A 13,924-nucleotide genomic window follows, 5' to 3' on the forward strand; every position below is an offset into this window, starting at 1 on the left:
CCTCGTGCCTGCCCTCTCACCGTCCCTTCCAGGCGGGTCCGGACTTGCCCGCCTGCACCCTCGCCCGGCGCCACCGACTTCCAGCTTCTATTTGCAGGTTGCGGGGTTGCTGACTGCAGCGTCCCCGTTGCCTAGGATACTAGGGAGCATCGCTTATGTCCCCGGGGCTGCTCAGCAGGGCAACGGGCGGGGAATGTCGCGCAATTACTCTGCTGGTTCTGGGAAGGAAAAACGAAGCCTCCTGAAGACAAATGCAAACGCGCGCTTTGTTAGGCTGTGGGCAAAAGGGAGGAAAAGCTTTGTGGCTCTTTAAAGTTTCTCAGCATTATAGCAACATAAACTTTCCAGGATCATACACCTTAATGAGTTAGATGCTTGGAATATAATCCCGAGGCAGGAGAATATATATATTATACCCATAGTATGCTTTTCCTATGATTTTACCATTTTCTACCCTTACAATCGCAGGTTCACCGTTTTTTTCATTTTTCAGCGCTCCGTTGCGCTCCACAAGCCTTGCGCCTTGACCGTTCGTACCTGTAGTTGGTTTCTAAATGGAAATTCAAATGTTTAACGTACCCCAGATTAGAGCAAAAATAGACACATTCCAATTTTGTCACTAGTTTATGATACTTGGTCTCCAAAGATCCAGAACAAGGCAGGCACACACAAATTAGACCGCAGTTTCCATTTAGTGGCGGTCTGGATTTTTGCAATGTAATTCTGGCTGGTCTAATTGACGCTGGGGAAAAGCACGCCTGCGGGTCTAATCATAGCGCCAAACTTGATTGCAGAAAATATGGTTTCAGTAACAGAGTTGTTAATGCCTGGAATGCACTACCAGACTCTGTGGTCTCTTCCCAAAATCCCCAAAGCTTTAACCTTAGACTGGCTACTGCTGATCTCACCCCATTCCTAAGAGGTCTGTAAGGGGCGTGCATAAGTGCACCTGCGTGCCTACCCTCCCTGTCCTAATGTTCCCTTTAACTGTATTCATTTTATGTATTCAATCCATGCTTATACTTCTATACCTTGATGAACGTATCTTTTCTTTTATGTACACTGAGAGCATATGCACCAAGACAAATTCCTTGTGTGTCCAATCACACTTGGCCAATAAAATTCTATTCTATTCTATTCTATTCTATTCTATTCTATATATTATCTAATATGTACTCGACAAAATAAATAAATAAATAAATAAATAAATAAATAAATAAATAAATAAATAAATAAATAAATAAAAATAGCTATCATCATCCCTTAATTTTCCACAGCCCCTTTCTCTAACTTAGTATGGGTGCTATAAAGGACGTCTGAGAATATCATGGGTTATCTGCCGAGATCACCCATCACTTAATATGCTACGCGAGAGACCCGCCGGATGATTATTTTGGTAGCACACAACGCTCGATCGGAAATCGGAACTCCTCATCTGGGGAGGCGGAGTGGGGGGAAAGCATTTCGGTGCACTAGAGACCGGAAGTGAGCGTGTCCCGCGTGGTCGCGGCGAGAGGAACCCCGAGGAGGGCGCGAATATTATGGGGAGGCCCAGCAAAGTGAGGACTGGAGACGGGGGTGGAGAGTTCCTTGAAAGGCTTTGGGAGAGGTTGGATTTGGGGCCAAATCCAGGTTTGGTATCCAGGGTGGTGAAAATGGAGAACGAAAGGCAATGGAGGCCGGGATGGGTACTGCAGCCCCATTGGGGAACGCTAGAAGGACGAAACAAGATTCGAAGTCTTAATCGGGAAAGCCCGATTAGCGAGTGATAAAAGATTTAGAAAACTCATTATTGGCCTGCTGCGAGATTGTTGCGATGCATTTATCTATGCCCAAGAAAATTACATGGATGTGTCTTATTTTGTGAGAAACTAATAATTGTTCGCCCTTGAATGAAATCCGTCCTGGTTATAAAGTTGTCCTGCTTCTTAATGTGAGGTTCTGAGGTATTTTTCCACGCATTTTAATATTTCTAGTTTCACCTAGTATCTTTTTTCCCCCAGCTGGCTTACTCTTCCTGATACCTGGGTAATTCCAAATAAATGAACTGCAAATAATAGTGTAAAATTGCTTTTATGACCAGCTTGGTTTTGAAATAGTTAAAATTCCTTGCTGCTGTGGAGTTTTTAGTAACGGTTTTAATTCCGTTATTGCGTATTTTTTTAGATTGTTAAGAAGAGAGGGGGAAAACAGAGCAAACTTATCCTAGGAGACGATGGGAAAGTAACCTGCAATAAGAAAGTAGATTTGATACAGAGGGGGATATTTGTTTTGTATATCTTGAACCCTACTAGTGTTATTCTTCATTCAATTCATTTTTCCGTTTCAGACTAAGAATCAAAAGAAGGAGCGAGCATCTGCCCAGCATCGATCTCAGGAGGAATATGGCTCTGTGCCTCACTCCTTTGTGTTTCATCGTGGTCGTATTGGCAAGAATATACAGCAACTCATCCAAGATGTTCGGCGGGTGATGGAGCCCTTTTCTGCTACCAGCCTCAAGGTGAAATTATTAAATTTCAGGCTACAGTGGTTCATGGAAATAATTGCTTTACAGGTAGTGCTTGCTTAACAACCACAATTGGGACTGGAATGTCGATTGTTGATATTGGAATCATTTTCTAAATTCCACTTGAACAGTTGAAAATAATATTTCCAAAAGCAAATATTAATTACATAGATTTACATGTTTATGGAAACAATTGTGTTGTACAAAACATTTTCACGCTTTATTCAAGTTATAATTACTAGTGCTTGCATTTTATTTTCAAAGCAGACTATAAAATGAGGTTGGGACAGCAGTTAAAAGCATGAGAGGCTGTAAGCAAAAGGAGGAAAACAATTTGGCTAAATAGTGTAACATCACAAAGGCAACTATGCAGACCAATCTAATCTTCAGTCCATTTTGTCAGTGCTATTTAATTCTATTAATAAAGTAAAATTTAAATATATTTTATCCTAGATTTTGTCCCTAAAGCATGCCTGACAGTGGAATGGCCCTAGTCACAGTTGTATCTTTTTTAGGTACGGAAGAAGAATTCATTGAAAGATTTTGTGACAATAGCTGGACCTCTAGGAGTGACTCATTTCCTGGTCTTCACAAAAAACCCCACCAGCATCAACCTTGTAAGTGATATATTAAGGAAATGTTCTTTTAAGAACCTATGACCCTAGTTGTCTAGGCTAACTGGTCCAATTTGGGCCTCTGTTCAATTATGTATTTTGGAGAGGATTTGGAGCATGTTCTGACCTGGCACATAGGTTCATTTTTCATGCAATACTGTTACATCTTGTTGTCACCCAGTGTGAAGAGGAGATACACCTAGAAGATGGCCATCTCCCTTTTTGGTGTGGCAAATCAGCCCTATTATATCTAGGTAAAATAGTAAAAATAGGAAAGCTTCACTGTCACTAATCATCTTGAATCAATCAGGATAAAATTTTATAGCTTCTGATAAATGAGCAGGAAAAAGACATCGGAGCTGTGGTGAAATAGTTTCATGACAAGTATGTACATGAGGATATATGCAACATTTGGGACTTTGCTTTTAAAAAAGGCAAATAATCGGTGACTTGCAATAAAAAGAAATTGGCCGTTATTTAATTAAACATACCAAATGCACATTATTTTATTATATACATTCATACATAATCTAATGAGCAAATGATTTTGAAGTCACAAGTTACACTAGGTCTTTAATCCATTAAATTGGGATGCTGCACCAGCCACAACTGGAAGGACTGCTTGTAAATCCTTCTTTTCAGCATTGTCATAACTTTGAACAGTTGCTGAGTCAGCAGTTGGTGAGAACTATCTGTAATCATAGTAATATTCGAGGAAATGCTGTATATGGCGAAATATGAGCAGGAAGATACTGCTCATTTTTCTGCTTTGGGGCTTCCTAAAACATTCAGATGGCAACAGTGGTGAAGAAATAAAATTGTTGAACCAAACAAATTTTTACAATCACTATTACATTGTTTGAATGCTCCTGCTTTTTACAGTGGTTGAATGTTAAGCATGTTTCTTCCCGGAACAAATAGTTTTTAAATTTCTTTGCCCAGTGAGTTATCTTAATTCTGTCTGCTTATCAGGTGCAAATGATGACAATTGTCTTGCTGATTTAATTCTGTGATTCTTATTTCAAAGTAAACGCACTGATGCATCTGTTTAAAGAATTTCCATACTATTGGAAATTAAACAGAAGTAAGATCTATAAACTATTAGTGTTAGGGCCTGCTTTAAGCTGCTGGATTCTGCAATATTAGTACTTGTGAATTAATGCTCCTTCCTGGTGATTTCTCTCTTAGAGACTCATCCGCCTTCCTGGTGGACCAACACTGACCTTCAGAGTCACTCAGGTACCAGAAGGATTATATTATCTACAGTGGAATAGGCTGGGTAGATTTAGAACTGTCTCAAATTTGTCATGAAAGGAGATGCTATGTTTATTATTTTAATTGCTTGCAGTTCCTATGGATAATATACAGAATCGCAGATTGTTCCTTAGTATGTTTGTTGTGTACTTGGGTGCAGAGTAGTTTTTATTCTTTTCTTCCTCCTCCCCTTAATTTGTAACAAAATAATTGAAATTTGAAAGCTTTGTGTATTCATATAGAATGACCTTGCATAATTTATATTCTATAAATTGTTCTAGCCATTGCTGCACATTGTCATTATCTGGTTTCTAAGAGTAGCCCATATATTTTCAAACTCCCACTTACTAGCATGAAGAATCCAGACTTTATGTAGGTTGTTTTAAATAAAAGCTGAGATCTGAGGCAGTCCTCAAAATACTGACATTCCCTCTAAATAGAATGTATGCCTCACTTGTCTGTGTGTGTTGTTTGCAACAGTATTCACTCATCAAAGATGTTGTGTCATCTCTGAAGCGGCATCGGATGCATGAACAACAGTTTACCCATCCTCCTCTCCTAGTGCTGAACAACTTTGGTATTGAAGGCATGCACATCAAAGTCATGGCCACTATGTTCCAGAATATGTTTCCCTCCATCAATGTTCACAAAGTAAGTATATTCAAGCTTGGAGATTGGGAAGCTAATTAGATGACTAGTTTGCTGCTCAGACTCCTCTGGTCTGATTCCTGCCCTTGTGATAACTTTACTGCCTAAAAATTGACGCTGGGGATAGAGCTAAATCTCATCCAGAAGGACCTCATCCCTCTAATAGGCATAGAGCAGTGGTAGGTGAAACCTAAATTTTTGCATAATTATTTAAGATGTGGTACAACTTCTTGGTGATAATTTTGATCCAGATGCATGTGATGATAGCGTATCTTGGATGACAGTTCTCTGTGATTTCCTTTTAAAGTAAACGCACTGATGCATCAACCCTTTATCACCCATTTTGCTGGAAGTTTAGTGTTTCTACCACTGAATCCTTGTTAACTTCGGAGTGCAAGTTTTATAAATGCAGAAATGGAAGAGGGTTATTTAGTTTTGAGTCTTCCTCCTCCTCCTCCTCCTCCTCCTCCTCCTCCTCCTCCTCCTCCTCCTCCTCCTCCTCAGTTGAATATAGTTCCCCCTTTGAGTTGCACAGATATTGTTCAAATATAACTAGTGGTCGTCTCTAACTGTAGGTGAGAGAGGGGAGACATAGGATAAAGCTCATTCCCACTGCTTGGATTAAATACGGTTTTAGTCAACATGGAAATAAATTTGCTTTTTGAGAACCTGGAGTTGGAAACTGTGGAGATAAGATGCTCCAGAAACATTTTCAAAAATGTTCAGTGAAAAAAATAGGGATTTTCAAGTTTTCCTCTATCCCCCTCCGAGAAATTTTTAAATCAGTGATATTCTAGAATTGGATATAGGAACTCTTGAGCTTGGAACTTCGATCATTGGGAAGTAGTTTGAGTACTGGTTGTTGGCAGCTGGAAAATCTTAACCTCGGGTTGCTTTTCAAGAAAGGGCTGGAGCCCTAGTCTTGAATCTTCACCAGTGGTAGGTTGCTCCCGGTTCGTTCTGGTTCTGGAGAGCCGGTAGTAAAAATCTGCTGGCGTTCGGAGATCCGGTAGTAATGGCTGGCTGACCATGCCCCTGAACCGATTCCCTGATCATCAGAGGTTTGGTGTTTTTTTTAAACTTTTAAAAGCATCTTTTCTTCAGCCAAAAAAAAGGCTTTTAAAAGTAAAACAAAAACAAAAACATCTGATGATTGCGTGGCTGAGCAGGGATCATCAGAACCCTTTAAAAGTTTTTTTTTAACAACCTTTTCCGCCGAAGAGGTTGTTAAAACAAAAACAAAAACATCTGATGATTGCGTGGCTGAGCAGGGATCATCAGAACCCTTTAAAAGTTTTTTTTTAACAACCTTTTCCGCCGAAGAGGTTGTTAAAACAAAAGGTTTTAAAAGGCTCCTCTGGTGATCCCCAGCTGAGTTAAGAGGTTCTGGGCTGCTATTAGGCAACTTCAGCTGGGATCGTCAGAGGAGCCTTTTAAAATATTTTCTTCCTCTGGCCCATCCCATTCACCCTCCTCACTTACATAATTACTGCTGTTTTCGGGTTCGCTTTCCTTTGGCTTTTGCAATCAGTTGCATCAGCTAGCAACTGAATCTGCCTGCCTGCCTGCAATCCATCTCCTCAGTGCCTTTGCTGGCTGAGGAACTCTGCGAGTTGAAGTCCACAAACCTGAAAGTTACTAAGGTTGGAGACCCCTGATCTAAAAAATATAAATAAAATAAAATAATAAAATAAAATAAAATATTTGTGCAGCTTTCTGAGATTTGGTATGTTTCTGTAGTGTTTTACTCTAACTACACAAACACACAGAATCTCACAAAGCTGTATGTGGCATTTTGTGTGTGAGTCAGTTGTGTTGTGTGTGTGTGTGTATCCCTTCACAAGGACTTGAAGGCAGCTCCTCTGAGGAAAAGAGATGGCAAAGCCCTGGGTGTCCCCTAGGAGAAAGCGCCCTGTCTCTGCAGCATTGGTCATGTGACTGAGTGGGCGTGGCCAACTTGACATCACTCACAGCAAGGTGCCGCCCCACCTTACCCTGAGTGATTTCAAGTTGGCCACGACCACTCAGTTACATGACCACCAAGCCACACTCACAGAACCGATGGTAAAAAAAAATTGGAACCTACCCCTGATCCTCACCATGTGCGCCTTTCTTTTTCCCTACCTATCAGGTCAGTTTAAATACCATCAAACGCTGTGTCCTGGTCAATTACAATCCTGACACCCAGATAATGGAATTCCGTCACTAGTAAGTAGGTTTTAATTTCTGCTCTGTGCCCCTCTTGTTTCTGCTGGTTTGAAATAGACTGCATAGGGATTCCTGATGTGAAATACGTTGTATTCATATTCATTAAAATGCTCACAATTCTACGGTGCAACATGAGAAAAGAGGACTTTGCAGGGTCTTCAGTACTATTTGGTAATCTGGAAGCTGAGGGGAACCTATGTGTTCTTTGTTAATTTCATGCTAGCTCTGGGTCCCTGGCCTACACCAGCTCTCCCTAACTTGGTTTCTCTAGATGAATTGGATTCCAGTCCCCATCATCCTCTGCCAGCTGTGGGTAGGGGGAGATGGAAGTTACAGATCAGTGTATGGTGGCACGGCTTTCCTGCTGTCCAAAGTGGCTCTAACATGACTGCAGATTCCATTGCAAACATGAACAAGGTCCTGTCTAAGCTGGATGCAGGTGATGAGAGTATAGTCTGCTGATGTGTCTCTGATCTTATATTTCAGTAAACGCTCTGATGTGTCCAAGCCAGTTAGAAATGGATTTTTTTTTAATGATGGTGGGTGCGATGTTTTTTCCAATGAGCTCAGAAATCTTTCCTCTTTTTATCATACAAACCCAGAATTCCCCTAAAAAGTCAACAAAACAAAGAAGGAAACTCATCAAAATAATCGTGTCTGATTTACTAACTAGTACCTGTTCCTTAACACTTAAGGCAAAATGGGAAATTAGATACAAAACTATGCAAATTTTCAAGTAATCCTCTAATTACCGTATTTTTTGGAGTATAAGATGCACAACCCCCCCCCCTCAAAAGAGGCTGAAAATTTGGGTGCTTATACTCCGAATGTAGCTTTTTTTAAGCTTTTTTTCAGCCCTAAGCAAAGCTTTGCCTGATCCCTCCAACTCTCAGCTGTGCTTTGGAAGCCTTTTTTCAGCCCTAATGGGGCACTAGCAAGTGAAGCATCTTCTGAGCTTTGCCTGCTTTTCTCATTGCTTCTGTCTCTGACAGTCAGCTGTGCTTTAGAAGCTGTTTTTTATTCCAAAGCAGGGGATAAAAAGTGCACGCACGTGCTCAAAACCAGCAAACTAATGTGCTGAAGCTGACCAGACTAAGGACGCCAGCCAGAGGAATACCTGGTAGGCAGATTTTTTTTCCTATTTTCCTCCCCAAAAACTAAGCTGCGTCTTATGCTCTGGTGTGGCTTATACTCCAAAAAATATGTTACATCTCCTGACAATAAAGGGTCTCGTTTATTTCAGAGTTTGTGCATACATTGTTTCTTGTTAATATGAGGACAAGAATAGACCTTCCTGATATGCTATGTAATCCTCTCTTGTCTTGCATAATGCTGGTAATTAAACCATTAATTTAATATTGATTACCTTTCCCAGCCTTATACACTAGATGTGTTGGATTGTAACTCCCAGAATTTCCAGATGGCATGGCTATTAGCAATTGTAGAACAACACGTCTAACATCCACATCAGTTTGGGGAGCTACTCTAATCATGGTTCTCAAGCTCCTTGGCTAGAAGAATGGACTTTCTCAGGCCTGATACCATGGAACCTTCATTTGAAGTGATACCAGGGCTACCTCTTCTCCCATCCTGCCCCCCGCTGCCTCAACACAGTTGTGGTGAAATGTGCTTTTTCCCCCCCGATGAAATCTGCTCATTTCCTGTATTTTGTAGCAGCCTGAAAGTAGTGCCAGTGGGCATGAGCAAAGGGTTGAAGAAGCTCCTGCAAGAGAGATTTCCTAACATGAACCGCCTGGATGACATCAGTGAATTGTTGGTCAGGTGAGAAAGAGAAAGCTGTTTACCTGCTCCTTCCATCTAGAATTTAGCTTCCTTTTGAATCCTGGGGGAATTCTGCAGAGGTGTGAGAAGGGGGATGGTTTGAAGGCAGGGCTGGGGTCGGGTCTTCATTTTACAGTATGTGTATTCATTCGCTCAACCAATCCTACCCCTTCCCCTCCCAAATCCAGTCAGTACCATGCTAACTGAGATTGGTAGGGTTTGTAGTCTAATACATCCCAGAGTGGGAATGTTTTTTTGAGTGCTGATGATAGTCATGCTAGAAAGAACAAAAATGTGTTGTTTTGTTGCCCTGACCTGCAGAGACATCAATCTCTCTGAGAGTGAAGCTGAGCAAGATGGCAGTCACAATATCACAGAGCTGCCTCAGGCCTGCGCTGGCCGTGGGAACATGAAGGCCCAGCAGAGTGCAGTCCGGCTCACTGAGGTCAGTGAGGAATGTGGTACTTGAGAGTTGGGTGAGAGTATTAAAAGACTGGAAACGCTTTATGGACTTTTCACTGAAAATAGAAAAGAGTAAAGGGATAATAAAAGGATGTGTCTGAAAAAAGACTAAGTAAAAAACTGAAGGGATTTTTTTTGTAAAACCAAAGGGATGATGAATTTGTTTTGCTTTTTGCTCTTTGTATTTTTTTCCTTTACATTAGTCTTTTACTTATGTAAAAATTCTTAATGATTCTACTAAAAAAAAGTTGGGTCAACAAGGATGTAGCATGGGCTCAGGTATAGCAGAAAACAGAGCTCTTCTGATCCTCCAGATGATGTGCTCTGATCATCTGGCTTTGGAATGCCCCACCCACCCGAAAGCTGCCACCTTTCTTCCTTTCTGCTCAAAATGCCTGAATTTGAATTTCTGTGTCGCTCGTGTGTTGTCTCCATGTCCAGATTGGCCCTCGCATGACATTGCAGCTCATCAAGGTGGAAGAAGGAGTAGGTCAAGGCAATGTACTCTACCATAGCTTCAGTAAGTATTGGGGCTCTTCTGTTTTAGTTCTTCCGTTGAGGAGCAGAACCAGAGTATTGATGGAGGCATATTGAAGAACACCTCTCCTATGGTGGTGTACTGTATGATTTAGAGGATAATTGGAGGATAGTGCAGCTACTGTTCCAGTACTGTTTCAAATATTTCTCTCTCTCTCTCTCTTTTTTTTTGCAAGATTCTTTCAACTGGAGCAAAAGTTTTGGGGAGATCAGTGTTGTGCTTTGGAGGAACTGATGAACATATATCATGCACCTGTTTTAAGAAACCTAAGAGGTCTAGCCTTGGATTTTTGCACTTTTCAAAGCTGTGCATATGAGAGAGAACTGAACCCACCGGTTAAGAACAGCTCAACTACCTCTTGAATCCCTGGATCTAATAACCTAGGCCTCCAAAAGATCCAAGGCCAAATTCAGTGTTGTAGCCCCCCTGCACTTTGTAGTTTAAAACACATCCACTGCTTTGTAGTTTAAAACACATCACTTCCAACCTGGAAGAAAGTGAAAGTTAAAGGGTTGTAAAGTTTTAGGCAGATCCAGGTGGGGTGTGTATGTTGTCAATGTATACTATATCTTTAAGAAAATACCATTGGTCTGAGGCACAGCTAGTTTTATGCAAGTACATTCATCAAATCCTAGCGTTGGAGAGAGTGATTTAGGCCATCAAGATCAATTTGCAGTGCTCAGCAACGGTATCCTGATTAAACAATCCCAGACAGATCATTTCTAACCTCTGTTTGTATATAGATACTGAAGGGGGGTCCATTACCACCTTCCTGGCTAGATGGTTCCTCTGTTGAGCTACTCTATAAAGAGCATTTGCTGTGTCATTTCCAGGTTGGGCAAATAAAACTTCCTGAAACACTACAGAGTCAGTGTACTATCAGTCAATGTAATGATTACCATTGCAAAATAGCTCCCTGTCTTCCTATAACTAGATCCTGTCTTTCAGCAGCCAAAACATTTCTGAGACTTAACTCAGTTATTGCTGTGTGTGTTGCTGCTCATCATGGCAAATCGATTTTACCTGCCCCCTTGGGTGCCTCAAGGCCCACATAAGTGAATGAAGGGGAAAACTAATGGCCTGACCTTAGTGACTCTTCCCTGTGCATTGGTGCATTCCCATTGGTTAATGTCCTGTGCCTTCTCCCAGTTCATAAGACTGAAGAAGAGATCCAAGAAGCCCTGGCCAGAAAAGAAGAAAAACTGCAACTCAAGGCTCAACGGCGCCAGAAGCAAGAGGCAGATGTGGCCCACAAAAAAGCACTAAAGCAAGCTCATCGGTAAGAGTAGGCACTTAAGCCAGGAAAGCTTCTTTTCCAGGTGTATGTTTCTCCCAGAACCTAAGTGGGAGCAGGGAATGTCCCTTTGGGTTGAGAAGATTGGCTCTCGGGGCACTCATGGAAATTATCCTTGGCTACAGGAAGAAGAGTCTGGCAGGGATGAAGAGGAAGATGGACCAAGCGGTAGGAGGGGACAGTGATGCTGAGGACCCTGGAATGCAGGGGCAGCAAAATGTAGATGAGCCCTCGGATGATGATGTGGAATACTACCGTCAGGAAGTTGGGGAGAAACCGGATGAAGGTCAGTGCCTACTTAATAGGCTTTTAATTTAGAACAATTTGGAGGTGGGCATAGTTGCTCACAACCTGAACCCTGGTTCTCCAAAGAAACCCTTTGATGCACCTGTCCTGGAGAAGAAGCATGTGCTTTCTCGGCTTAGTTGGGACTAGCAGTCATTGTTCAAGTCTGAGCCAAGAAGCTGCATCATTCATTCTTTTGGCAAATTCACAGCAAGTGCTGCTCCCAAGGCACTTGTAACTGTATGTTTCCAATCCTTTCTCTTCTCTTAGGGGGCAAATACAGGTGCAGGAGGGAAAATTTGGGGAGGGCTAGATTTTCCAATAATCCCATACCAAGCTTTCCTCTTGGTTCTCATAATGCTAAAAGCTGTGTCTTTTTTTCTGAAGCTGTTTTTCTTTCTGGGTGGGCTGTGACTTCCTACTTGAAGACCTTATGATCTAAATGGTTGTTACTGCCTTAAGATCATTCTTTTTTTAAAAAAAAAAAGTGCTGAGTATAAAAACGATTCTTCTTAACTGCTGCTTTTATTGTGCTCCACTCTTTCCAGACTTATTCCCACAAAGCACAAAGAGAAAACGAAGGCTCAGCCAACCCACCGTGCCCAAGAAAAAACGCAAATACATGCATTCAGTGCAAGATCAGAGTCAAGAGCATACAGGGCCCAAAACCACAATGAAACACAAGAAAGCTTCACAGCCCGGTGGTCAGAGGCTGCCACAAAGAGGCACTCCTCAACACCGCCAAGGGAAGCTGAGCCAGCAGCAGAGGAATACAAGGCAGCACAGGAAGCAACAGAATGTAAAGCAGAAGCAATCGCAGGCTGCAGGGCAGCCAAGAGGCAAAAGTCAGACTGGCTTTAGGCCTCCAAGATCACAATGGCAGGGAAAATCTAGAGTGGGGCAGAAGCAGGCCTTCAAAGGAAAAAGCACCTTCCGAAAAGCAAGGCATTCAAGGAAGCAAAAGTCAGCATAATGTCCTGAAACACTTGTGTAGTCTTTGTGATAAACTGGTGGTTTTATAAAATATATATTGACTTCCACAAACCGCCTCCTTTTTTTTGGGTTGGACTTGTATACGCTTTGATGTGGGATTGGTTGGAAGTGCCAGGAAAGGAAAGGGCAGTTGGTCAAACTTTTTTTAAGAGAACTTGAGCACCTTGGAAGGAGATGAAATAAGGAGCAGACGGCCATTTCTTTTGAGGGTTAAAATTTCTCTGCTGCAATGCAGCAGGTTTCTAGGAAAATAGTTTTCGTTTGATAATGTAGAACAAAAGTGGCAAAAATGGATATACCTATACCTGCCGATTTTAATCCACAGGATTCTTTTCTTTAGCAATAGTACTCCACTTTTAAATTCCTGGTTCTCCCACAGAGGTTTTCAAAAGATACCAAATATATTTGGCTTCCTTGTGGGCAGCTGCAGCTTTCAGCGGCTATAAAAAGAATAATTTGTAAAATTATTATCCCTGGCTAAACTGTTACTCATCCAAAATGTAGGGGCAGGTTTGCAGAAATACATACTAGTTGTATTCAGAGATTGATTCTACATGATTCAATCAGTGGAAGTAAATACAGGTGGTCCTTGACTTGCAGCCATTTGTTTAGTGACTGAAGTTACGATGGCACTGAAGAAAGTGACTTATGACTGTTTTTCACACTTACGACTGGTAGCATCCCCATGGTCACCTGATCAAAATTCAGATACTTGGCAACTGGCTCATATTTATGAGCATTGCCGTGTCCTGGGGTCATGTGATCACATTTTGTGACCTGTCAATCAAAGTCAATGGGGAAACGAGGTTCACTTTACAACTCTGCTAACAGCTGCATGATTTATTTAACAACTGTGGTAAGGAAGGTGGTTAAGGAGGCAAAACTCATTTAACTATCTTGGCAACATAAATTTTGGGCTCAATTGTCATAAGACGAGCACTACCTATAGAAGGATTTTTTTGGGGGTAGTCAGGGTTTACTCCTGGTGACTGACTGGATAAAAGTTCCTACAATTTTCTTAACAAGAATTTGCAAGTGGTTTACCATTTCCTCTTTCCTAGGCAGAGTGAGAGTGACTGGCCCAAAGACTCCAGTTGGCCTTGTGCCTAAGGTGGGACTAGAACTCACAATTGCCTGGTTTATAACCTGTTGCCTGAACCACTGCCCTAAATTGGCCCTCTAGCATTATTAAACTTCATAGTTTAGATATGGCAAATTGACATCTGATGTAATAACTTAAGCTTTTAGATTGAATTTTAGACAGTTTTAAGTTAGTAAATCAAGCCATGATTAATAAAGATTGATACACCTATAGAATGCAGTTTTCTAGGACTAAATTA

General features: G+C 41.5%; 1 protein-coding gene across 3 annotated transcripts; it reads left to right on the forward strand.

Moving 5' to 3' along the window:
- The first annotated feature begins 1,466 nt into the window (after positions 1–1,466).
- On the forward strand, positions 1,467–12,635 carry PPAN (peter pan homolog). 3 transcript variants are annotated; one of them, XM_058171237.1, is made up of 12 exons: positions 1,467–1,559; positions 2,330–2,500; positions 3,022–3,123; positions 4,309–4,359; positions 4,855–5,025; positions 7,154–7,230; positions 8,905–9,012; positions 9,334–9,457; positions 9,916–9,994; positions 11,162–11,291; positions 11,432–11,592; positions 12,140–12,635. In XM_058171237.1, the coding sequence occupies exons 1-12, from the start codon at positions 1,542–1,544 to the stop codon at positions 12,562–12,564; spliced, it is 1,617 nt and encodes a 538-aa protein (XP_058027220.1). In that variant the 5' UTR covers positions 1,467–1,541; the 3' UTR covers positions 12,565–12,635. The 3 variants fall into 3 exon arrangements, with proteins under 3 accessions (XP_058027220.1, XP_058027221.1, XP_058027223.1); XM_058171238.1 differs by lacking the exon at positions 1,467–1,559 and adding an exon at positions 1,624–1,946; XM_058171240.1 differs by lacking the exon at positions 1,467–1,559 and adding an exon at positions 1,624–1,933.
- The last annotated feature ends 1,289 nt before the right edge of the window (positions 12,636–13,924 follow it).

This window comes from Ahaetulla prasina, chromosome 2 (assembly GCF_028640845.1).
Source record: "Ahaetulla prasina isolate Xishuangbanna chromosome 2, ASM2864084v1, whole genome shotgun sequence".
NCBI classification, from domain to species: domain Eukaryota; kingdom Metazoa; phylum Chordata; class Lepidosauria; order Squamata; family Colubridae; genus Ahaetulla; species Ahaetulla prasina.